The following is a 22,905-nucleotide window of genomic DNA, read 5'->3' on the forward strand; positions in this document are numbered from 1 at the left end:
AGCGAATCCAGACACACCCAGACACAGGGCACAGAGCCCACAGGGTCAGAGGTAGCCATCTGCCAACCCTATCCGCTGGCTGAGATTGCCCTCCGTGGTACCTCTCTCTGAGTAGGAATCCTACTCCTTGCAGGAACCAGAGCTGTTTGTCCCTATCTTCTCAGGCCTGGGATGGACCATCTGGTTCCAAGATGCTGGGAGACTTCAGGGGAGTGACTCTAGTCATGTTCTAGAGCTATCATGGAATACAGGTGGGCAGCTCCTGCACCTCCCCACCCCCAGGACTCAAAGATTCCTTCCTTCCTCTTCTAGGGCCTGGCAGCCTCTTGACCTTTGCTTGCCTGAGGTTTCTGCTAATGCGGGCCCCAGCAGCTGCAGAAAGGCTGGGATATAGCTCTGAATGTCACTGGCTGGCAGGGAGAAGCCAGGAGACTCATTCCCAGCTCTAAACAAAGGCCTATTGATCTTTGACCCCTGCCCCTCCCAAGAGCCTTGGCCCTCTTCCCACTCCTTTCTTCCTTGTGGGCCTCTCCCTCCACTCTGTCCCCTCACTTACCTCAGTGCTCCTGCCCCGACTGGCAGTTTCCCCCTCAGCTCCTTGTCCAGTCCGAGCTTCCCATGCTGTCTCCGAGCCCTGCCTCCTGTCCATCTCCCAACCCTGACGCAGACACCCCAGACAAGAAGGTCCGCTGGGCTTCTGAGAAGAGAAGAAGGACATCATCCACGGACTCAGAGTCAAAGGCTCACGTGGACGTTTCTAAGTTGCCCCGGTCCCGGAGACCCAGCCGGCTGACGGTGAAGTACGACCGGGGTCATCTGCAGCGCTGGCTGGAGATGGAGCAGTGGGTAGATGCTCAGCTTCAGGAACTCTTCCAGGTGGGTCGCTGGAGGGAGGCTGCTGGAGACTGTGGGCCTGCGGTTCGGTCCGGAGATACAGAGAGCTTGCTTAGCGTTGCTGGAGGGCTGATGTGAGATGCTCTCCTGGGGCAAACGCCTCCTTCAGATGGAAGAAAAGTCTCCGCTATGCCTTAACCCCTTTGTGCTACGGAAAAGCCAAATTGCCTCGGCCCAGTTTCTGAGCTACATCCATGCCTGATAGAGCTCTTTGCCAAGACTTTCTGAGATTTAAATGACAGTTGAAGAGTCGGTGCTTGGCCTGACTGTGTTGCTTTGTTTTGTGTCTCTTCAGTGCACATCCATTCATAAAGCCACATTGTCCAGTGCTGTCCCTGTCAGTACTGTGGCTGTTTATTAGCTTTAAAGGAAGTAAGAAGAAATGAAATTTAAAAGTTAGTTCCTAGCTGGCGGTGGTGGTGCACGCCTTTTAATCCCAGCACTTGGGAAGCAGAGAAAGGCTGATCTGTGTAAGTTCAAGGCCAGCCTGGTCGAAAGAGTGAGTTCCAGGACAGCCAAGGCTACACAGAGAAACCCCATCTCAAAAAAACTAGAAACAAACAAAAATTAGGTCCCAAGTCCCATAGGTATGGTTAAAGTGCCTACTGTCTTGTGGACCACATTGCCAGCACAGACGTGGACCAGCTCTACTGTCTCAGAATGGGCAATGCAGAACTAGACAGAACAGCCAAGGGAGAGCACTGACACCGTGACCTCAGACTGGCTCTGACTGTGTAGCCTGCCTTTCTTCAGCCTCAGTCTGGGAAAGGATGGTTCTTGGCTCTGGTCACAGGAAGGAGCAATCTCTTAGGGCGATTCCGTCAGCTCTCATCCCAGAGCAGCAGCAACTGCTCCGGCAATAGATTCTGACTCTTCACAGTGTCTTAGGCACAATGCAAGCCTGGGCATGTGATATTTTATTTAACCCTAACCCCACTAATCCGTGGGGTAGGTGCTGTCTTACAGCTGAGAGAATGGAAATCTAGGGCTGGAGATGGGGCTCAGTTGGTAGCATGTTTACACGAAGCCCTTGCTTTGATCCCTAACACTGGCACTGCATACGTGGTTCGTGGTGGCACATTCCTACGGGAGGCAGAAGCTGGGGCATCAAAAGGTTCAGTCATCCTCAGCCACCTGGGGAAGTCAAGGCCAGCTGGGACACGCAAGTGACTTGTTCAAAGCCATGCAATGCAGCTGTGGTTGGACCCTGGATGGAGAGTCTGGATACTTATATTTGAACAGCCAATGAGAATTTAAATCTACCAAAGCGGGTTCAAGCCCTGGGCAGTTACAAGCCCCGTGGTTGGTTTCCAGAGACGAACCCACAGGACCAGGGGTTCTCATTGTTCCTAAGAGTGTTTGTCACCTACCTGTCTTCTTCCTCCATCCCGTCTTCCTTCCTTCCTCCCGGCCCCCCGTGTCAGGGTCTGTGAGGCTTGTCCGCTGCCCTGCACCCTGTGGGAGTGGGGAAGGATGATGGAGGGGGCCTGGTCAGCCGTGCAGGCCACTGTATCTCCTGACTGGGTAGTGCACACATTGTTCTTGTCGTCCTCAGCTTGCTTGTATTGGGTAGAGGACGCCTCAGGGGTAGGAGCTGGAGAGGCAAACTTCCGTGGTCCCTGTCTGTTCTGGCTTTGCAGGGCGCCACCAGCTGCCCTACCCTACCACTTTCAGCGCCTCCCCACTGTGGCAAAGTTCCCATGTGGCAAAGCGTTCCCTGCACACTCGGATGGAAAGCCTCACATTTCAGACACCTCAGAGCGAGTCCTGCCAAGCAACAGAGGAAGGCAGCAGCCAAGGAACTTTATTTTACAAGGCGAAGGTGGAGGAGGGGAGGCCGTAAGGTGCCCGTGACACTGGGAGGACTGCTCCCAGGCAATGACTGACATAAACTGGCCTGCAATTTCCGTGGCAGTTGTCCAAAGGTGCCAACAGGAAGCAGCGAAGTGCCTGGGAAGCTGCAGGTGGCTGGGCATCCAGACAGAGGTCAAGGTCACTCTGAGCTCACCCAGCTCCAGTTCGGCCTTCCTAGCGCCCCTCAGCCTCCATGGCTCCTGCTCACCTTGCCCTGCTGCGTCACTGGGAGTGCTTCCAGGGATATGCCCCTTGTCTAGTTTAATGACACGCAACCTTCCTTCCTCAGAGGACCAGTGTTCCCCTGGGTGTGTAGCTTGGCCTGGGGTCTGTGGGGAACTAAATCTGGGGATTCATAAAGTCTGGGGGTCCCTGAAGCCTCTGCTCTCCAGAAGTAGCCTGAGGATTTGGCTTCCAGGCTGGGACTGAATCAGGAGACCCCTGTTTTACAACTGGCTACCTACACTATTTTTATCCTCTATTTTTTCTTTTTAACCTCTTCACGTCAGGCCCCTTAAAGGGTTTGCCCACACTAGATTCTTAGAGGCCTTTCCCATTCCACATACCACTCAGTCCCCTGAAATCAACCTGCTAACCACTGCATGAGGGTTAAATCTAATGTACATACCAGCAAGGGACGCCGTTGATCAAGACTGAACTGTTTCTGTCTTGTAATTTCATGATACTGGATTTTCCTGGTAACAGCTGGAACACATTCCTGTTGAGATAGTGACATTTTAAAGCAACGGTCTCTTATATTTTTAACTCTTCAAAAAGGGCGGTTGCCAGAGCTAGTGGCACAGGCCTGTAAACTCAGCTACTGAGGAGGCTGAGTACTGCAGGTTCAAGGCTAGCTTGGGCAATTTAGCGAGACCCTAATCTTGAAATAAAAAAAGACACCAAAGAGCTGGGAATATAGCTCATTGTAGGGCACTCACCCAGCTTGTGTGAGACCTTGGGTTCAATTCTGAGTACCACCAAATACACAAGTAAATTGAAAGTGTTGTTGGGGCCACTGAGATGACTCAGCAGGTAAAGGAGATTGCAACAAGCCTGATAAACATGAGTTTGATCCCTTGCACCCGTGTAAAGGTGGAAGGAGAACACCAACTCTACAAAGTTGTCCTCTGACCATGGCACACTCACCCGGCCCCCTCATACAACGATAATAATTTTTAAAAAGTATTGTCAGCTGAGCATGGCGGTGCATGCCTTTAATCCCAGCACTCAAGCAGAGGCAGACAGACAGATTTCTGAGTTTGAGACCAGTATTTTCTGTAGAGTGAGATCCTGTCTCAAAAAGCAAAACAGGTATTGTCAACGAAGCACACATCCTTCCTTCATCTGGGCTGTTCTCCATTGCTAGTCTTCAAGGTCTGGGCGTCAAATGAAGATTCGACAAGGGTTCAAATCAAGCAACAGCTGGCAGAAAGCCACCACTTGTAACTATGTCATAGCTTACCATGCCTGCTCATCTTCAGTGGGGTTGGCATTCTCTGGGGTCCGCATCTGTGAGGGGCGGAGGAGCTCAGGGGTAGAACCATGTACTTAACACGTGCAAGAGGCTGGCACTAGGCATGAGAGGTTTGGGAACAAAAAAAGTTGGGACTATGATATAACCTTTATTATCAACATTTTCCTGTAGCGTCAATCATGTTTGACATGTACTGAACACATAAATGTGTATAATGGTTTGAGGGTCAGGAGTCTTTTTTATAAACTTACAAACATTTTTAAAACTTGTGTAAATGTGTGTACATACATGATAGATGAGTTGTGGCACAGTGTGCAGGAGAGAACTTTGTGGAGTTGGCTCTCTCCTTTCATTCTTATGTAGCTCCTGGGTGCTGGATTACAGGCCTGGGTCCCCTTGCCTGGTTTATGAGGTATTTGGGGTGAATACCCAGAGCCTGCGCACATTCCTGGCCACTCCTCTGTCCAGTCTTTTACTTCTGTTTTTGAGATAGGGTCTTGCTAAATTCTCCAGACTGCTCTGGTTTTGTGTTGTTGTAGTTGTTTTGTTTGTTTGTTTGAGACAGTGTCTCCTTCTGTAGCCCAGACTAGCCTGAAATTCATGATGTAGCTCAGGCTGGCTTCTTGTTTTAGACCAAGTGCTGGGATGACAGGTATGTACCACCTTGCTTGACATTTTTTCTAGTGTTAATTTATTATTATTGGTGCTGTTGTGTATGTGTGTGTTTGTGTGTCTGCTCATGGGCAGGCTGTAGGTCAGCTTCAGGTGTCATTCCTCAGGAGATTGCTACTCTTTTATAAATTAATTTTTATGAGACTGGAGAGATGGCTGAGTTTAAGCTCACCTCTTGTTTGTTTGTTTTTGTTATTTGTCTTTTTTTTTTCCCCCTCATCTTCTTGCCTTGACTCTTGAGTGCTGGGATTACAGGCATGTTCCCCCACACTTGCTGTTTTTATTTTTCCCAAATTATTTTATTTATTATTGTGTGTGCCTGTGTATGTGTGATTTGTGTCTGAGTGTGTGCACACTTGTGTCATCATGCGCACGTGAGATCAGAGGACAGCTTTCAGAGAATTGGGTTTCTCCTCCCACTGTGGGATCAGGGGATCAAACTGAAATAAATCAGCGTTCTGTGGCAAACGCCTTTCTCTGCTGAGCCTCTCCCCACTCCCTCAAGACAGGATCTCACTGTGTAGCATTGGCTAACCTAGAGTTCAATACGTCGACCAAGCTGGCCTTGAACCCAGAAAGTTCAGCCTGGCTCTGCCTTTTGAGTGCTGGGATCAAAAGTGTGTGCTACCAGGACTGGCGTGTGTGGGCTTTTGCTTGTTTGTTTGTTTGACGAGGATTTTGCTGTGTAACCCTGGCTGTCTTGTTACTTGACATGTGGCCGGGGCTAGCCTAAAGCTTTTACCAATTCTTCTGCCTCCCATTCCCCGGTGCTGAGACCATATGTGTGTGCCATCCCATCTGACTGTATTTTTTTTTTTCGATTTTTCTAGTGAACCAAATTATGACAATAATCTAGCGCTTGCCACTCGCTCCTGACCCTAAGTATCAGATCTGATGAAGTCTGTTTGTTTAGGAAAGTCTCACCTCAGGTTTAGTAGCCAAGGGTGATCCCATGTCTCTGCCTCCCCTGTGTTGGGATTACAAGTGTTTGCTGGGTTTATGCTGTTCCTGGGGACTGAACTCAGGGCTTTCCGAATGCTAGGCAAGTACTCTTCCAGGCAAATCACCCAGTACCTGGCTACTTCTTATGCTCCAGGTTTTAGAGTGCTTCTTCCAGGATCTTCCGGAACTCTGGCTTGGTGACCTTTCTTTCCCATATACTCCTGAGGTCCCTCATCTATTCATGTGTCTGCTTTTCCACTTGTCTTTAGGTTTTTCAGTGGCAGGATCATGTTGTCTGTCTGTCTTGCTGCTATGATTCCAAGACTCATCATCATCTTTGATATACAGAATGCCTATATTTATTTGTATCTATCTATCTATCTATCTATCTATCTATCTATCTATCTATCTATCTATCTTTCAAAACAGGGTTTCTCTGTGTAGCCCCAGTTATCCTGGAACTAGTGTTGTAGACCAGGGAGGTTTCAGACTCACAGAGATTTGCCTGTGTGTACCTCTTCAGTGCTAAGATCAAAGGCGTGGCCCACCACTGCCAGGGTACCAGGCCTTTCATAAACAGGCATGAAGTGCTCGAGTGTTGAATGAGATGAGTTATAGATGAAAGAACTAAAGGAGGAAAGTCTAGAGTTTAGGGGTAAGAGACAAACTTTAATTCCAGCACTCAGGGAGGCAGAGGCAGGTTGATCACTGTGAGTTCAAGGCCAGCCTGGTCTACAAAGCAAGTCCAGGACAGCCAAGCTATACAGAGAAACCCTGTCTCAAAAAACAGCAAACAAACAAATAAATAAACAAAAGTGCAAAAGCCCCCAAGTGTTAACAGTTAGTAGAAAGAGTACGAAGGTAGATGAGGGTTCCTTTCCTTTTTGCTACTTTATTTGATCTGACTTATTTATTTATAATTTACAAAGTCAACTTTATTGAAATTGACACAGAATACACTTTGCCCTTTTACAATGACCATATAAATACAGTGGGTATATTTTGCCCTTCATAAAACGTCACACCACTGACTGTGGGTGTGTGGACATGGGCATGTGAGTGGAGAGGCCCAAGGAGCTGAGGGTCAGATTCCCCTGGAGCTGCAGTTATGGGTGTGAGGACATGCGTGCTGGCAACCAAACTCAGCTCCTCTGGAAGACGCTGTCCTGCTGAGCCGTCTCCCAGCCATCTCCCGGGGACTGTAACTGTTCTCGTTTTGTTTTGAATGCAGTCCTGGCTTCTATGCAGTCCTGGCTGTCCTGCAGCTTGCTCTTAGACCAGGATGGCCTCCAGCTCACAGAGACACATGGGGCTGATTGGGACATTTTCAGTTTTCTGAAGTTTAACTTACCCTTTATCGTTGGCGTGTGGGCTACAGTGCCCACGCGGCGCTCAGAGGACAGCTTCAGCTTATTCTCTCCTGTGAGACGCCGATATCATCACGCTTCATGTGAAGCACCATTAGCCACTGGCCCATCTCAGTGGCTCATGACTGTAACTTCTGGACGGAGCTTTCTCATGGTTTTTACTATGATTTACATACTGCACAATTTACCCGTTTGTTTTGGGGGCAGGGTCTCATTATGTAGCCCTGTCTGGCCTGGTACTTGCCATGTAGATCAGGCTGGTTTCAAGCACACAGAGATCTGCCTACCTCTGCCTCCGCGTGCTGGGATTAAAGTCACACGCCACCGTGCCCAGCTAGTTGACTCACGTTTTAAAGTGTGCCATGCAGTGGTGCTCTGTACTCCTGGGCGTGTGCAGCTGTTTCCACAAACTAACGTTAGGTGATTTCATCCCCCTCCAGGCCCTAATGCAGTAGCGGTCACATCACATTCCTACCGTGACCATTTCAGCCTCAGGACAAACAGATCTACTTTCTCTGTAGATCAGCTTATGCTGAACATTCCGCGTGCATTGACTCATTGACAACTTTTTTTTTTTTTTTTTTTTTTTTTGAGACTGGTCTCTCTACATAGATCTGGCCGGCCTAGAACTCACTATGTCCATCAGGCCAGCCATTCTTGAACTCACAGACACCCACCTGCCTCTGCCTCCTTGGTGTTGGGATTAAAAATGTTCAACCCCATGCTATCATATAGCTCATTATTTTGTATGTACAGGTGTTTCACCTGCATTTATATCTGTTCTCCAAATGCAGGTACTCAGGGAGGCCAGAAAAAGGTGCAGGAAACCCGAGAACTGGAGAGGCTGACAGCTGTGAGCCTCCATGTGGTGCTGGGAACCTAATTCAGGTTCTCTGGAAGAGCAGCCACCTGCTGAGCCACCTCCCCAAATCAGTCCTCCTCCTTTTTAGAGACAGGGTCTCACTATGAAGTCTAGGTTGGTCTGGAACACATGATCCTCTTTCCTCAGCTTAAGTACTGAGATTGCAGGCACGTGTGAAGCCACTCTTTGGGAATAACTCTTGACACTTTTGTGTAGAACATGGGAGGTGTCTAGGAAATATTTATTGGATAGGAAAATCAGTGGTCATTCTGGGTAAGCTGAGCAGGGGGATCCCTATGGAGATCAGCAGGAGATGGCGGTAGAGACGGGTGAGTCCCTGACAGTGACTGCCATTCTAGCACCAGGCAGTCACATCCCTCTCTTACTCTCAACTAGGGTCAAGAAGATCCTTCTGAACCCGAGATTGATCTGGAAGCTCTCATGGATCTGTCCACAGAAGAGCAGAGGACTCAGTTGGAGGTAGGATGGGAAGCCGGGGACTGGAGGTTTGGCTCGGAGCCTAGGGCCTGCTTCCTTGGGAAACATGAAAAGTACCAACTATTAGTGCCACACTCTACCCAACCAACATAACTGCCAGCTGCAAAGAGCCGGTTTATGGGAGAGGGTTCTTGGGGGACCGATGGGAAAGTAGCATGGCTCAGTTCATCTTGTTCTCTTTTACCCAGGCCATTCTCCAAGACTGCCCCCGTGACACAGAGGTAAAGTATATTCTGCTACTGCTTTAGGAGGAGGCCTAACGGGGTGCCTATGATGAATAAAGAGCAGCATTCAAGAGGAAAGCTTAGGCAGGCATGGTGGTGCACGCCTGCAATCCCAGCACTCTGGGAGGCAGAGGGAGCTGGATCTCTGTGAGTTTGAAGCTGGCCTGGTCTACAAAGTGAGTCCAGGACAGCTAAAGCTACACAGAGAAACCCTGTCTCATGAAAGAAAAAAAAAATACGAAGAGAGGAAAGCTTGGCCCTTGATCATTCTTTTCTGGACCTGGGAGATAGTTTGAAGACAGATGAAGGAGGGCAGCACAGTGACTGTGATTTCCTGTCTTGATGCCACTGCTCTTCCTCCTTCAGCCTTTTATCTCTGAGCTGCTCAGTCAACTTAAGAAGCTTCGGAGACTCAGCAGGCCTTTGAAATAATCCTGGAGAGACCGTCTTCTGTAGCCTCAGCACTTCCAGGATACACAGGATACTGACCAGGATATACAGCCCTGACCTGGATACCGGCTTTAAGGTCTTCAGTACAGACAAGGGATGCAGAAGACAGAGACACTATAGCCCAAGAGTGTGTGCAGCTACAGCTGGGCTCTCTGGGAGTCAGTTGTGGCTATTGCCTAGAACTTTCCTTGTTGGCCAGGATAAAACCTTTAGGAGCCCGGCTAAATGGAGTGTGGTGTTGTTTTTAAAACAGTAAAATCCCTATGATTCAATTTTACCAGTAAAGACTCAGGAGCCAGAAGCTGGGGTGAAAACCTACTATCTCAGAGAGGCAGAGGAAATACCCAGCTGACCTTCCTAGTCAGCCGACGTCCCAGGAGGAAAAAGCCTTTCTACTCAGCTCAAGTCCCAGAAGGAAAAAGCCCAGAGCCTGCTCTTCTTCTCCATGAAGTTCCTCCTTTCTGTTTAATCCCTGTCAGCTGGTTACTTGCTCTGCCTCTTGACTTTGGGTTAACTTTATTTGTTTTCAGAAAGCTTTTGGATTAACAGTAAGTGCTAGGGCTGAGCCACAACATAACCACCTGTTTACAATAAACAGAAAATTCTTGGATTAAAGGGGTGTGCTAGGGCTGAGCCACACCACAACTAGAAACAGGTTTTTACAGTTCACCATGGGATCAAATATCCTGCCACAGTGTGGTGCGCATGTGTGCTGGGGGATGAGTGAGGGGAAGTGATATCTGGAAGACCAACATTCTATGTCTCTTGGCTATACCACATCATCTAGTCATCCATTCATCACCATCATCCCAACCCTCATGCCAACGGGTGTTGCGAAGCCAAAGATGGAGATCACAGCTCGGCTTTGAAGACACTGGAATAGGGAGGCCTAGAGGCCATGTGGTGAAAGCATACCACATCCTGGCATCAACAAGAGGAGCCTAACTGATCAAGGTTGATTCCTGCAGAGGAAGCAATAGGAAACCCCTCACTGAATCTGACACATCCACTGAGGTTGACCCTCCTCCTCTCAGGGCAGCAGAGATGGTACTCTCTTCTTGGATTGGCTCCTGTCCAGGGCAGGAAGGAAAGAAGCAGAGGATGTGCAGAGGGGTGAAAGGGAGTGCCAGAGGTTAAAGCAAGTTGTAGGAAGACAGACATTGGACCTTTGAGGTAGACTGCCAGGTCAGTCCTTTGTGAGTGAGGCTGGAAGCAGGGTTTGTCTACATTGTTCCTGCATTCTTGCTTAAGTACTAGAGACAGAAATCCAACATGGAAGGCCCTTATGGCCAAGCTGAGCTGTGCAGAGTAGAAGGCACAGTTCACAGAGGTCACCAGGATGTGGGACTTTCCTTGCTAGGAGCTTACAGGATAACTCAAGATTTTCATGAATACCACAGGAGACTGTTTCTAACCTACTCTTATTAGCACCTCTCTCATGCCTCGGGCTCAGGGGCCACAGGGTCTAGGTATAGATGGTGTTGAGCTCCTGGAGGCATAGGTCAGTGGCAGAGCACATGCTTGGCATGTAAGAGGACATGGGTTCAAGCCACTGTAATGCAAGAAACAAACACACAAACAAAAGGGTTTTGGAGCTAGGGACGTAGCTCAGTGGTAGAGTCCTTTTCTGGCATGTTCAAGGCCCTAGGTTTAGTCAGTCTCCAGCATTGGAAAAGAAACATCTGAGGTTAATGACTCAACAACATAATTTATTAGATCCAGTATAGGCCAGGGATGGGCCTCATTCTAGGTACAGTCTGGTCTTCTCCATAATATTAGTGTGAGCCAGCCTCTCAGAGAAGGGCTCTGACTCCTTTCATCTGGCTTCGCTAAGAGTTATTATCTTCAGTGGACTCCTTCTTCCTTCCAGGGACCATGAAGCTCCCAAAAGGGTGTGCTTTCCATCAGAAGAGTGGGATCTGCTATCCCACTGATGCCCCAAGACTGGGCCCAGCTGGCCATCCCAGGCTGCTGGCTGCCTGTGGCACTGCCACCTCCGGGGATCATCAGGGTGTTCCTCAGTGTTCTCGGCCAGGAGGTCGGGGGTGGTAGGCAGATGTCTGATGTTCTTTAAGATCAAAGTTATCGTGGCCCTCCCTGTGGAGCAAAGGGGTGAATGGCAGAGATCTTGGCAACACTCACGCCAGGATCATATTCTCAGAACATTCTCCCAGTACCTACCGGAAGCAGCGGGCGCAGTACAGGTCCCCATCACAGCCAGCACAGCGCAGGGTAGCATCCTCATTGCAGATACAGCACCAGGGGAGCTCTTCTTCCTCAACCTGGGGCTCAGGGAGCAGAGGAGGGGGTTTAGAGAAAGGAAGGAATGGGGGAAGTAGAGTACAGATGGAGCAGCAGGCTAGATGGCAGGCCGGGTGTGGGAGGTGTGGGGATGAGGCCTGTGTGAGGCCTTTCTCACCTCAGTCTCCGTGCTGCAGGGTTGGGCCCTGGGTCTGGGAGCTGGTTCCACAGGGATGTTAAAGCCGCTTGCCTCATCCAGAGCAGCTTCCTCAGTGAGCTGTGAACAGGAAGGAAGAACACTACTTCCTGCTCAAGGTCCAGGCTTCCCTCCCAGCAATTCTGTGTTTTGTGGCCTTAGCTCCTCGGCTCTTCACACTTCACCTCCTGCCCATGACTGAACAATTCCTATCAGCAGGAAAAAGGGCCCCAGCCAGAAGGGGAGCTGTGGAATGAGAGCTTATACAGCCTCATGTGGAGCAGAGGCCTGTGAATTAGACCATTGTTGCAGCTGCTGCAACAGTGAGCAGTGAGGCAGAGGGAGGCCAAGGGTGACGGGGTGGGCGGCGAGGCTACCTGCTGTATGACTCTCTGGATGGCTGTCTCTTCATCCTCCTCCTCATCGCTGTCTGGGAGGCAATAGTCCTGGAGGGTTACTTGAATGAGGGGGCAGGAACAGAGGAAGGAGTGAGGTGAGAGATTTCACCAAATGGCTTTCCTCTTGCCTTTTTGAACTGTTGCTTCCCCGGGGACACTTATTTCAGAGTTGAGAAGTGGGCTGATGTGCCTCCCTAGCCCAACCCTGCAAGGCTGGGCCATCAGCCCTGGGAGTGGAAGGCAGCATTAGACCCATTAGCACCTGAAGAGACTGCCATTCCACTGCCCCATTATGGCTGCCTCAGAGTTCTCATTCTCTGCTCTGCCCCATCATGTCTCATGGCTCTGCGTACATAGCATAGCCTTTGGCACAGGGACCCTTAGTATCTACTTTAGCACTGTCAGGAAAAGTGTATTCTGTGGTGGAAGCGGGCCTTGGCCACAGGGGCTGACTAAGGAGGGTGGCTAGAGCCTTTACCTCTGTTGGGGTCCTGTCCCTGCAGCACAGCCAACCTTTTGGCCAGAGCCAGGATCCGTTCCTGCCTGCTGTTCTCCTCCCGTAGCTCAACTGCTGCCTCAGCCAGCAGCTTGCTCTTCTTTTCCTGCAGGGACTGGCAGGCCTGCCCCTGGGAATTTGTGTGCTGGTCCTTTGCACCTCCCTTGTTGAGGTCATTCTGGAGGGGGGCCACTGGAAGGGGTAATGCAGTTAGGGAGGCAGAAGAATCCCAAGATCTCATTCCAGAAGCCACTAAAACCATTGCTCAACTATTTTTTTCATTATACATTATTACTTTTTGCTCATTACTAGGCTTATGTTATAAACAGAACTACACCAGGTGGTGGTGGCACACGCCTTTAATGCCATCACTCGGGAGCCAGAGGCAGGCTGGTCTCTGAGTTTGAGGCCATCCTAGTCTACAGAGCGAGTTCCAAGACAGCCAGGGCTACATAGAGAGATCCTGTTTGGAAAAAAATAAAATAACCAAAATTACTATTTCTTCCATTTTCCAAATAAAAAATAATTTGTTTTTTTTTTTTTTAATTTTGTTTTAAAGATGGGGGTTTGCTATAGAATTTAGGCTGGCTTAGAACTCTTGATCCTCCTGCCTCTGCCTCACAATTTCTAGAATTATGTGTGTGTACCATCATACATGGTAAAACTAGTAATTTTAGTTGTGTCTTTTTCAATACCCTTCATCCACTTATTTAATATAGGGTGGATCCCAAAGCTTGAGAATCACTGCTTTAAAGGATCAAGATATGGGAGGTTAAGATTTGGCCAATCCTGTCTTCCAGGGCTGGAATTAGTATTTTCTTTAGGGAGAGGTCATGAAGGAAGGAGCAGTCTCGATAGCGGGAAGGAAGAAATTTTATTAGAGTGGTTGTGGTTATGACACAAGTCAGGCACGACCTTATACTCCTGCAATGACAGCATTTGGAAGATGAGAACAGGAAAATCAGGAGTTTGTGGTCATGGAAAATTTGAGGCCAGCCTGGGCTACATGAGGCCCTGTCTCATAAAATAACAAACAAAAACAGAAATAGCTTTATGCTGAAGGTTCATCCTTGCCAGTGTGACCGTGGCCACCTTCCCTAAGCTTACCAAGTCTATACTTCAGATATATATATAGAACAGTAGTTCGTAGGGCAGATCATTGAAGCTATTCATGGAGACTGTGTTTATACGGCAGTTTATTAACCTGGTTCTACTGACACATTTGAGGGGATGATTGTTTTTAGGGTGGGGAGCTGGCAGCTGCAGGGTATCACGCTTAGCAGCATCCCTGTCCTTCACCTAGCAGATGCCAGTAGTACCTGTGAACCGTAAGACGAAAATGTCTTTAAACAATTCCAAAAGTGCCCTAAGGGGAAAAATCATCTCTAATTGGAGCTACTGCTCTGGAGCCTTCATATATCACTATCCAAGGATCCTCTATGATGTCATCAGGAGCGCTGCCTAGCATGCCCTAGACTTAGGCTGTCCGTGATGTATTCCACCAGCTTGTGTGGGTAGCAAATGGTTAAATGTGGCTGGTACGAGGAGGTGACTGAACCCTAACTCCTTTAATTTAAGCCTCTTCCTTATTATCAGTGTCATCGCTGCAGACATAGCTACTAAGTACTTATTATGAGCCAGGGTTAGAGTCCTAAGCACTAACTGTATTATTCATTTACTCCTCATGACTTCTCCCGGGAGACAGGATTCCAGCACACAGAGCTTGAGTTTACAGAGGAGAAAGATTTAGATAGGTGAAGAAACTCATGTAGGTGGGAGAACTGGAATTCACCCTTTGATTCTAGAGCCAGTACAAGCACTCATAAACAGAAGCTCTTTAGTGTTGACCAATCCTGTGACTTGTGTCACCTCCCCCAGGATAGGCAGAAGAGGCAGGGCATGACTTGGGAGAAGCCAAGTGGACAGGTTACCTGGGCCCCTTCGTTCCCAGCTTTCATCAATAGCCACCTCAGCTTCCAGCTGTGTCAGCAGATCCTGTGTCTGCTGGGCCTGGGTCCTGGCATCGGGTGCCTGGTGTGCCTGTGCAGAGGAGGGAACTCAGTGGGGAACAGGGGTGTGTGGAAGGGCACACCAGGAGTCCAGGAGAGGTCTGAGTCAGGGGTGGATGCTGAAGACTGTTCAAAGCCCAGGGGAAGGGGTGAATTCAAGTCCACATAGGTGAGTAGGTCTGGAAGCTCCCCACAGGGCTGAGTATCCACTCTTTGCTGATACACTCAGGCCTGCTGCTTGGTACTTGGTCTTTGGCTTGGGAGCAGGCCTAAGGCTCAGGAGGTAGGGGTGGGAGGCTTTACCAACTCCTGCAAAGCACACGATCAGACATGTATCTGGGCTTCTGTAGGGTGCTTGCCCTAGGAAACCCTTCTCTCCCGAGCCATCACACTCACCGGCCTCGCGGTGTGAGAAGGTGGGACTCTGCCCTGTAAGGCTGCAAGCCGATCCTCCATCTCCTGTGTGGAAGGGATGGGGCCCTGGACTTCATCCTTCAGTGCAGCTAGCCGTGCCTCTATCTCTGCTTGGGAGGGTATTGACTCTGCATTTGGCAGGGAGAGGGTTTGTAAGGGCAGAGGAAGCTCAGGTAGTCCTCAGCCTGGCTCTGAGTCTTTTAGGTCCCCTGACCCTTCACACTCACTGGGTTTGTTTTCCTGACGGAGCCGTGCTAGGCGCTCAGCGATGGCTTGGTCTTGGTGGGTCAGGCCCTGGCTCTGAGAAGTACTGGGCTTTTTCTTGGCCTCCAAGGCTGCCACACGCCTGGTAGGATGAGGTAGAGACTCTTAAGGCAAAAGGGAAGACTGATGGCACCCATTCAAATCAATCTGGGCCTCTAGAGACCATATTCTGTGGCCCAACCCAGCTGAGCAGCTGTAGGGTATGCCTGATAGGGAAAGAGCTCCCAAATGCCTTTTCTGAGAACAGATTAATGAGCTGCTTTCAGGATCCAAGAGGGAAGCCCGGAGCCTGGAGGTGGGCATTCTCTTTAATCTGCACCCATTTGATCTGGAGAACAGGAAGAAAGACCTGTCTTCTTTTCAGTACTTACTTCTTATAGTTCTGAGGTGGCGACCACTTGGAGGCATTGTCAGAAGACCCTCTAAAGAAAGGACATTGGTGTCAGCAGTCCTGCCCTTCCACCCATCAATGCTTTCAACCGCCAATACTTCCCAGGCTGATCCCTGGCCAGGGAGCAGAAGGCCGCAGGCCTGACCAGAGGCTGTCATGCCTGTCTGAACCCTTGCCCATGTCCATCTCTCACCTGGTCAGGCCTGTGTGGCACTGCTTGCAGACTTTCTGTTGAGTGTTGCCGGCCCGAGGAACCAGAGCAGTGAAGCTAAGACAGCCATTACAGAAGGCCCGGCCACAATTCTTACAGCCGTACTGTAAGAGACATGAAACAGGAGGATCCATTTCTCACCCAGCCCCGTTGGCTCTTTTATGAGACTCTCCAAACACTCACAGGAAGAAGAAGTTGTGACTAGATTTTGGAGGAAGAGGAGTGGGATCCCTAGGGTCCAGGCAGAGAGAGGTGCACGGGGTACAGCAATTCCTTGGTTTCCAGAATCTTGCTCAAATCGGATAAAAGTTTCAGGCAAACTTCACATGCTTTCTACCTTTTTTTTTATTCATTTATTTATTTTATGCATATTAGTGCTCTAAGAGGGCAGTAGAGGGTGTAGATGGTTGTGAGCCACCATGTGGTTGCTGGGAATTGAACTCAGGACCTCTGGAAGAGCAGACAGTTATCTTAACCACTGAGCCATTTCTCCAGCCCCACTTTCTACGTTTTTCACCGTCTTACCTTGGGGGTGTAGTACAAAGACAAACAAGGGCCCGTGTGTCAGGGTACTGGCTAGTCAACAAAAGAAGAGTCAGACGGAGTGCAGAACCCATGCCTTCTCTGTTCTGGCAGAGATGGTGGGAGGTTTGGCTCAGGATAGGGTGGTAACAATAGCTTCAAGTGTTAAGCACTGTGTGTGCCAGGCACTAAGCTCGGACCTTAAAATTCATCCTCTGATCTAAGCAGCATAATTTACACAGGTTATCATATCCTTTTGCCCACCATTTTAACAGAGGTCGGAGAAATTACATGAGCAGCGCAATTTGGGTCCTTCTTTGAATAAGACAGGGCAGCTGAAATTTGAACTCCGACTCCCAGATCCATGGTTCTTAAGTACTCCAGTGCTACACACCCTGAATTCATCCCGTCTATCTTCCATTAACTCCTCAGCAGCTTACAAGGAGGACCTGGTAAGTCTGCATTGAGAAGGATTTTTCCATTGTGCCCTGGGAAAGGGGAAGTATAGTGATCGAACCTGGCTCAGGGCAGGCTGTGGATGAGACAGGTTTCAGAGCAGATAGTAACGGGCACAGCCTTCACGGGGTATTACAGAGACAGAGAAGAGAGAAGTGGAGGGGCAGGGATGCAGGCGGCAGATGCTCCACTTGGAGATGAAAAAACAAAAGTTTGGAAACTGACAGTAGTACACTTTATAATTTCTTTATAAATTACAAGGTACTTTCAGCTCCAGCCCCTCATCAAAGCCACTCAAAAAATATTTTAACTACATTATTTCTTTGGGAGTGTATGTGTGTAGACAAGTGCATGTCATGGCATCTGTGCGGAGATCAGAGACTAACTTGTGGGAGTTCTCTCCTTCCACCATGTGGGTCCTGGCATTCGAACTGAGGTCATCAGGGTTGGCAGCAAGTGCTTTTACCCGTAGGGCCATCTCACTGAATGGGCATCAGGCCCGCTTTACAGAAATATTAACTGGGTTACTTGATCAAAACCACACTATTGGAAAGAATCCGTCAAACTGGGTATTTGGCCTACAAGTCCAGTGCTCTTCCCTTCGCCCCGCGTCCTCCCGTGGCCCTCCAGTTCTCTGGGAGAACACTCGCCTCCTTCTTGAAGAGGGTGAACTTGACAGCGCAGCCGTAGCACCTGCTTTCCATCCCGGCGCCGCAGGATCGGTGAGATAGCCTCTCACCAGCCCGGAGCAGGCCTCTCAGACCCTCAGGCTGTGCAGCCCAGGCCCTACACGCCCACCTATGCCGTCCAACTGCGTCCCAGCGCGGGGAATTCTGACTCTCCCCACTCAGCAATACGCCCGGCGGCAGCGGAGTGGGGAATGCTGGGAGTCGTAGTTCATCCTCCGAGGCGCGCTCCTTCACAGTCAGTCAGACCCGAACCGGAACACACCGATTCCCAGGGGTCTTAGCGCGCTGTTGAGCCGGCTCGGAGTTAGAACCGCCCACACCCACCCTCTCGATGCCGCGCGCTCGCTCAGACTCCTGGGAGTTGTAGTGCCAACTCGGTTTAGGCCGGCAACCATGGCGGTGGCCAAAGAGCTCTTACAAATGGACCTGTACGCGCTTCTAGGCGTTGAGGAGAAGGCGGCGGACAAAGAGGTGAGAACCTGACAGGCATGGCGTCCCTTCGGTCCACGCGCCTGGCCCGCTCCTGCCTCCGGCTTTCTAGGCTCCGCCCTGTCCTGGACCGGGAAAGAAGAGAGGCCAATGACTAAAAAGGGGGCCTCTGGGGCATTTCCTGAAAGGCTGTGGACCTCGTTCGGGAAGAGGCATTGAGGGCTGTGTGTCCGCGCTGTCCCTGCTGCCACAGTGTGTGGAGGCCGGTTCGAACCTCCGAGCCAGGCTTGCTTTCTTGCGCCTGCGCAGCATTAGTTACACGCTGAGCCTCTTACCTTTGCCTGGAGGTGTTTCGTTTCAGTCTCTGAACTAGCTGTTTTAACTTCAGGTAGAGCCTAGGGGTTCATGTCAGCTCTCCAGGCTCTTCACTCTCTCCTCAGCCACCCCCTCCTTCCCTGGACTTGGCATTGAGGCCTAGGACCCAGAGAGCTCGATTTTCTTTTCCTCCTTTTAAGTATCAGATGCCCCAGTGTTGCTCCTTAGCGGGTTAAACACCTAGAGGATCAGAAGGTTAAAGCAGGCGCTGTGGAGTTCACTTATCTCAAGTGCTGGTCAAGGTGTGTGTGTGTGGGGGGTGAGACAGATGTGCTTAAGGTTTCTGTTATCTACTCCTGGACTGTGGCAGTTGTGACAGTATATGCTGGGGGGGTTCACTGGATGAAAATTTTAAGGCCCACCAGCTGGGCATGGTGGTGCAGACCTGTAGTGCTGGCACTTGGGAGATGGGAGGAGGAGAGTCAGGAGGTTAAGGCCAACTTCAGCTTCTTGTGGAGTTCAAGGTCAGTTGGCGTTACCTGAGGTCCTGTATTAAGGGGAAAACAAAGGAAAGAAAAAGGCACTATCAACGCTCTTTATACTTCTGGACTGCCTTGCCCAAGGGCTGAGTGTTGTAGAAACAGTGCTCTGGGGCAGAAAACCAGGGCCACTCAGGAGTCTTTAGGAAAGTTGTGGTCACCCTGCTCAGAAAGCTCCCTGAAGATGTGGCTGAAGTCAAAGTGGGTGTAGAAATACCCGCAAAGCACCTAAAGCCTCTATTACACTTTTTTTTTTTTTTTTTTTGAGGCAGGGTCTATGTAGCCCTGGCTGTCTTGGAACTTTCTCTGTAGACCAGGCTAGCCTCAAACTCACAGAGATAATCTGCCTCTGCCTCCCAAATGTTAGGATTAAAGCATGTGCCCCATGCTCCATCTCGAGGTCCAGGCTTTTAACTTGAATGCTTGGGGTCTAAATTCAGATCCTCTTGCTTACAGGACAAGGCTCTTTACAGACTGGGCCATCTTCCCAGCCCCAAATCATCATCATCCCCTCCTTCTTCTCCTCCTCCTCCTATTATTTTGTTTTTGTGTGTTTGTTTGTGTGTGTGTGTATGCCATAGCACACATGTGAAGGACAAGGGACAGTTTATGGGAATTCTCTCCTTCCACTGTGTGGTTGCAAGGGATTGAACTCAGCTCAGCAGGCCTGAAGGCAGATACTCTCACCAACAGCTGCTTTTTTCCTGAAAGCAGAATATTTCATCGTGTGTGTGTGTGTGTGTGTGTGTGTGTGTGTTCGTTCGTGTTCACGCGCATGCGCGCATATGGCCATGAACACTGTGTACCACAGTTTCTTTCTCCAAAGCGTCAATGGACACCTTGCTTGATTCTTTGTCTTGACTGTTGTGAAGAAAGCTGCAGTGAGCATGTGTGGATGGGAGATGGCGATTTTACATGCATGTTTCTAATTTGGCTTCCATGGAACAGCTGGAGCCTGGGAATATAGCTCGGTTTGTAAGGTGCATTCACGAAGCCCTGGGTTACCCTTATAAAATTGCTTGTGATGGCACAAATCTGTAATCCCAGCACCTAGGAGGTAGAGGCTGGAAGATCAGGAGTTCAAGGTCATTTTAGACTGCAATGTTTAAGAAGTTTTAAACCAACCTGGACTCCAGAGATCCTGTTTAAACAGCAGACAGTAGAAAGAGGGTGCTTGGTGACAGAATTGGGAGGACGAAAGTCGGGTCCCTCAGGTCTATGCCCTTTCCATCGTGTTTTTCTGTAGAGTTCAGTAACACTGAAGAACAGTAGCCCACATTGAACCTTCATTTAGTTCTTTCTCTGAATCCCAAAAATAGGAGTCTGCTTGCCTGTTTGAGCTCTCCAGTTGGATATTTCACAGGGATCTTTAGTCTTAAAGGATCCAAAATTGAACTTTTCTGCCCAAACCTGTTTCCTCATTGGAATTCTCTCTTTGGTTTTGTTTTTCCTCTTCTTCTAGTTCTTCTTCTTTCTAAAGGCATGTGCCACCACATTAAATTTTAATTTAATTTAATTTTAATTTTTTTTGTCGTACTTTTTAAAAACTCTTTTATTTACGTTTCTTATATATTTCTCCTTACTTTACCCCAATCCCTTCCAATATCCCAACACAAGGTAGGAGAGAGAAAGGATTAGTGGGAAAGGGGCACAGTTCTCTTAGCTGCTTCCTGCTGGTTAGGGTCATCAGGTTCCTTGGAGCCAGTCCAATCCTCCTTTCAGATCTCCAGCTTCTCACTGCATCAACAGCAACCAGGAGCTACAGTGGGTAAGCAGCAGCAGCAGCCTGTTCTTTTTCAGAGCTCCTCCACGTTCTCTGGGCTCTGGCTCCAGACTCCCCAATTGGCAAAAGAGCTCCCCTCAGACCCTGCACGAGGCAAATAGTTTGCTGCTATGGACTCTCTGAATTAGTCCCAAATCCCACACCTGGGAATAAAACAAAAACATGTTTCTATCCACAACATTTTAAATTAATTTTTTTTATTGGTGTTTTGCCTGTGTGGAGGTGTCTGGTTTCCTGGAACTGGAGTTGCAGACAATCTGTGGGTGCTGAGAACTGAACCTGGGACCTCTGGAAGAATAGTCAGTGCTTCCAGCTGCTGAGCCACCATGTAGTTGCTGGGAGTTGAACTCGGGACCTTTGGGAGAACAGCCAGTGTTATTAACCTCTGAGCCACCTCTCCAGCCCCCCTAAATGTTTTTGATTAATTTTTTTTTCTTCAGCTTTTAAGCTAGGTGATGGTGCACGCCTTTAATCCCAGCACTTGGGAGGCAGAGGCAGGCAGATTGTCATGAGTTTAAGGAAAGCCTGGTCTACAAAGTGAGTCCAGGACAGCCAAGGCTATTACACAGAGGAACCCTGTCTCAAAAAAACCAAGAAAGGAAAATTTAGGTCAAAATCTGGCTGAAGAGATAGTTCAGTGGTTAAAGGTACAGAGGACCTGAATTTGGTTCCCATTACCCACACTGGTGGCTGACAACCATGTGTCAGTCTAGTTCCAGGGGGACCTGATGCCCCTGGCCTCCTTGGGTACTCATGCCTTTGTGTGGATAGCCACACTTAGATACACAAAGACCTGATTGGTAAAGTGTTTATTTACCACATAAGCAGGAGGGCCTGAGTTCAGTCCCCAGCACATAAATAAAAACCCATGTGTGTCAGTACACACCTGTAATCCTAGTGCTGAGAGGGGCAGAGACAGGAGGATCCTGGGAGCTTTGCTGGCTAGCCAGTAGAGCCAAATCAGTGAGCTCAGGATTTAATGAGACCTTCTCTCAAAAAATAGGTGTGATGGAGAAAGTCTTTAATCCTAGGGGGCTGAGACAGGTGGATCTCTCTGAGTACCAGCCCAGTCTGGTTTAAATGGTCTACATGTCTCAAAAAAAAAAAAAAAAAAAAAGAAAGAAAGAAAAAGAAAAAAGCAAATTAGAATAAGATACCGATTACTATTAGCTAGGGTGGCTGTTACAGAAAAATAAAATTCCAGAGCCAAAATAAATACATATGTACATATATAAGAATGTAGAGAAATTGGAATCCTTGTGCATTGCCTGTGGTATGACTATTGTTAAATATTATGGGGATTTCTCAGGCTGTTAACTATTAAGTATAGGGTTGCCATATGGTAATTGTCAGGTTTTGAATAAGATGTCCTCATAGTCTCCGGCATTTGAACACTTGGTTCCCAATTTATGGCACTTTTTGGGAGGTTTAAGAGGTGTGGCCCAGGGGTTGGGGATTTAGCTCAGTGGTAGAGCAAGGCCCTGGGTTCTGTCCTCAGCTCTGGAAAAAAAAAAGGGGGGGGTGTGGCCCTGTTGGAGGAAATTATGTCACTGGAGGCAGGATTTGAGAGTCAAAATACTTTGATCATCAGCCAGGTGCCTTTAATCCCAGCTCCTGGGAGGCAGAGGCAGTCAAAACCTCTTGAGTTAAAGGCTAGCCTGGTCTACTATTCTAAAGAGCAAGTTCCAGACAGCCAGCACTACACAGAGAAATCGTGGAGAAATCTTGTCTCGAAAAACCAACCAACCAACCAAAACCTTTGGTTATTTCTAATGTGTTTTCTCTGCTTCCTGCTCGTAGTACAAAGTGTGAGCTTTCCAGCTTGCTGGGCACCCAGTTGCCGTGGGTGCCTGCTGCCATGCTTCCATCCATGATGGCGTGGGACTCTTATCCCTCCGGAACCATAAGCCCAAATAAACCCTTCCTTCTGTAAGCTGCCTTAGTTGTGGTTTTACCAGGTTCTCATGGAGCCAAGGCTGTCCTTGAACTCCTGATTTTCCTTCTACCTCCCAGGTTCTGGGGTTCTAGGTGTTCTAGGTTCTTTTTATGTTTCGAATTGTGGTAAACATACATACATAACATCAAGCATTTTATTTCCTTATTAAGGACAGTCACATTGCTGTGCCACCGCCACTACCATTCCATCTGTAGAACTTCTCCATTGTCCCAAATAACAAATACAACCCCCATTTCCCCCTCCCCAGCCCCGTGAGGTGGTAGCTACTCGTCTTCTGTGAATTTAGTACAGTGTTTTCAGGAATTAACCATGCTATAGCTTGTGTCAGGATTTTTTTCCCTTTTAAAGCTGAATTCCA

General features: G+C 48.9%; 3 protein-coding genes across 5 annotated transcripts in view; 2 read left to right on the forward strand and 1 right to left on the reverse strand.

The window, feature by feature from the left end:
- Positions 1 to 298: 298 nt before the first annotated feature.
- On the forward strand, positions 299 to 9,514 carry Ppp1r14d (protein phosphatase 1 regulatory inhibitor subunit 14D). Its single transcript, XM_021640602.2, has 4 exons — positions 299 to 876; positions 8,462 to 8,545; positions 8,752 to 8,784; positions 9,154 to 9,514. The coding sequence occupies exons 1-4, from the start codon at positions 619 to 621 to the stop codon at positions 9,217 to 9,219; spliced, it is 441 nt and encodes a 146-aa protein (XP_021496277.1). The 5' UTR covers positions 299 to 618; the 3' UTR covers positions 9,220 to 9,514.
- Positions 9,515 to 10,925: 1,411 nt separating this feature from the next.
- Zfyve19 (zinc finger FYVE-type containing 19) lies at positions 10,926 to 17,683 on the reverse strand. Of its 2 annotated transcripts, none has more exons than XM_021640568.2 (11): positions 17,486 to 17,683; positions 15,840 to 15,961; positions 15,627 to 15,677; positions 15,219 to 15,337; positions 14,974 to 15,119; positions 14,500 to 14,608; positions 12,551 to 12,760; positions 12,052 to 12,131; positions 11,657 to 11,755; positions 11,419 to 11,519; positions 10,926 to 11,334 (listed from the first exon to the last, which is right to left on the reverse strand). In XM_021640568.2, exons 1-11 carry the CDS (start codon positions 17,537 to 17,539, stop codon positions 11,256 to 11,258), a joined length of 1,170 nt encoding a protein of 389 aa, XP_021496243.1. In that variant the 5' UTR covers positions 17,540 to 17,683; the 3' UTR covers positions 10,926 to 11,255. The 2 variants fall into 2 exon arrangements, with proteins under 2 accessions (XP_021496243.1, XP_021496242.1); XM_021640567.2 differs by having other exon boundaries at positions 11,419 to 11,525.
- A 99-nt stretch (positions 17,684 to 17,782) lies between these two features.
- Dnajc17 (DnaJ heat shock protein family (Hsp40) member C17) overlaps positions 17,783 to 22,905 on the forward strand; it is a 30,104-nt gene continuing 24,981 nt past the window's right edge. For both annotated transcript variants that reach the window (XM_021640569.2, XM_060371507.1), the window contains exon 1: positions 17,783 to 17,995. In XM_021640569.2, coding sequence (XP_021496244.2) covers positions 17,918 to 17,995 — 78 coding nt within the window. In that variant the 5' untranslated portion in view covers positions 17,783 to 17,917. The remainder of the gene's footprint in view (positions 17,996 to 22,905) is intronic.

Source organism: Meriones unguiculatus, chromosome 18, assembly GCF_030254825.1.
Source record: "Meriones unguiculatus strain TT.TT164.6M chromosome 18, Bangor_MerUng_6.1, whole genome shotgun sequence".
NCBI lineage: Eukaryota > Metazoa > Chordata > Mammalia > Rodentia > Muridae > Meriones > Meriones unguiculatus.

Excerpts from the sequence above, each read along its gene's own strand:
- Ppp1r14d (XM_021640602.2), top strand. The coding sequence starts at position 619 with ATGCTGTCTCCGAGCCCTGCCTCCTGTCCATCTCCCAACCCTGACGCA. Across the intron at positions 877-8,461 it reads AGCTTCAGGAACTCTTCCAG|GGTCAAGAAGATCCTTCTGA; the intron begins GTGGGTCGCTGG and ends ACTCTCAACTAG. Across the intron at positions 8,785-9,153 it reads ACTGCCCCCGTGACACAGAG|CCTTTTATCTCTGAGCTGCT; the intron begins GTAAAGTATATT and ends TTCCTCCTTCAG.
- Zfyve19 (XM_021640567.2), bottom strand. The coding sequence starts at position 17,539 with ATGGAAAGCAGGTGCTACGGCTGCGCTGTCAAGTTCACCCTCTTCAAG. Across the intron at positions 15,678-15,839 it reads TGCCACACAGGCCTGACCAG|AGGGTCTTCTGACAATGCCT; the intron begins GTGAGAGATGGA and ends TCCTTTCTTTAG. Across the intron at positions 14,609-14,973 it reads CTTCTCACACCGCGAGGCCG|GCACACCAGGCACCCGATGC; the intron begins GTGAGTGTGATG and ends TCCTCTGCACAG.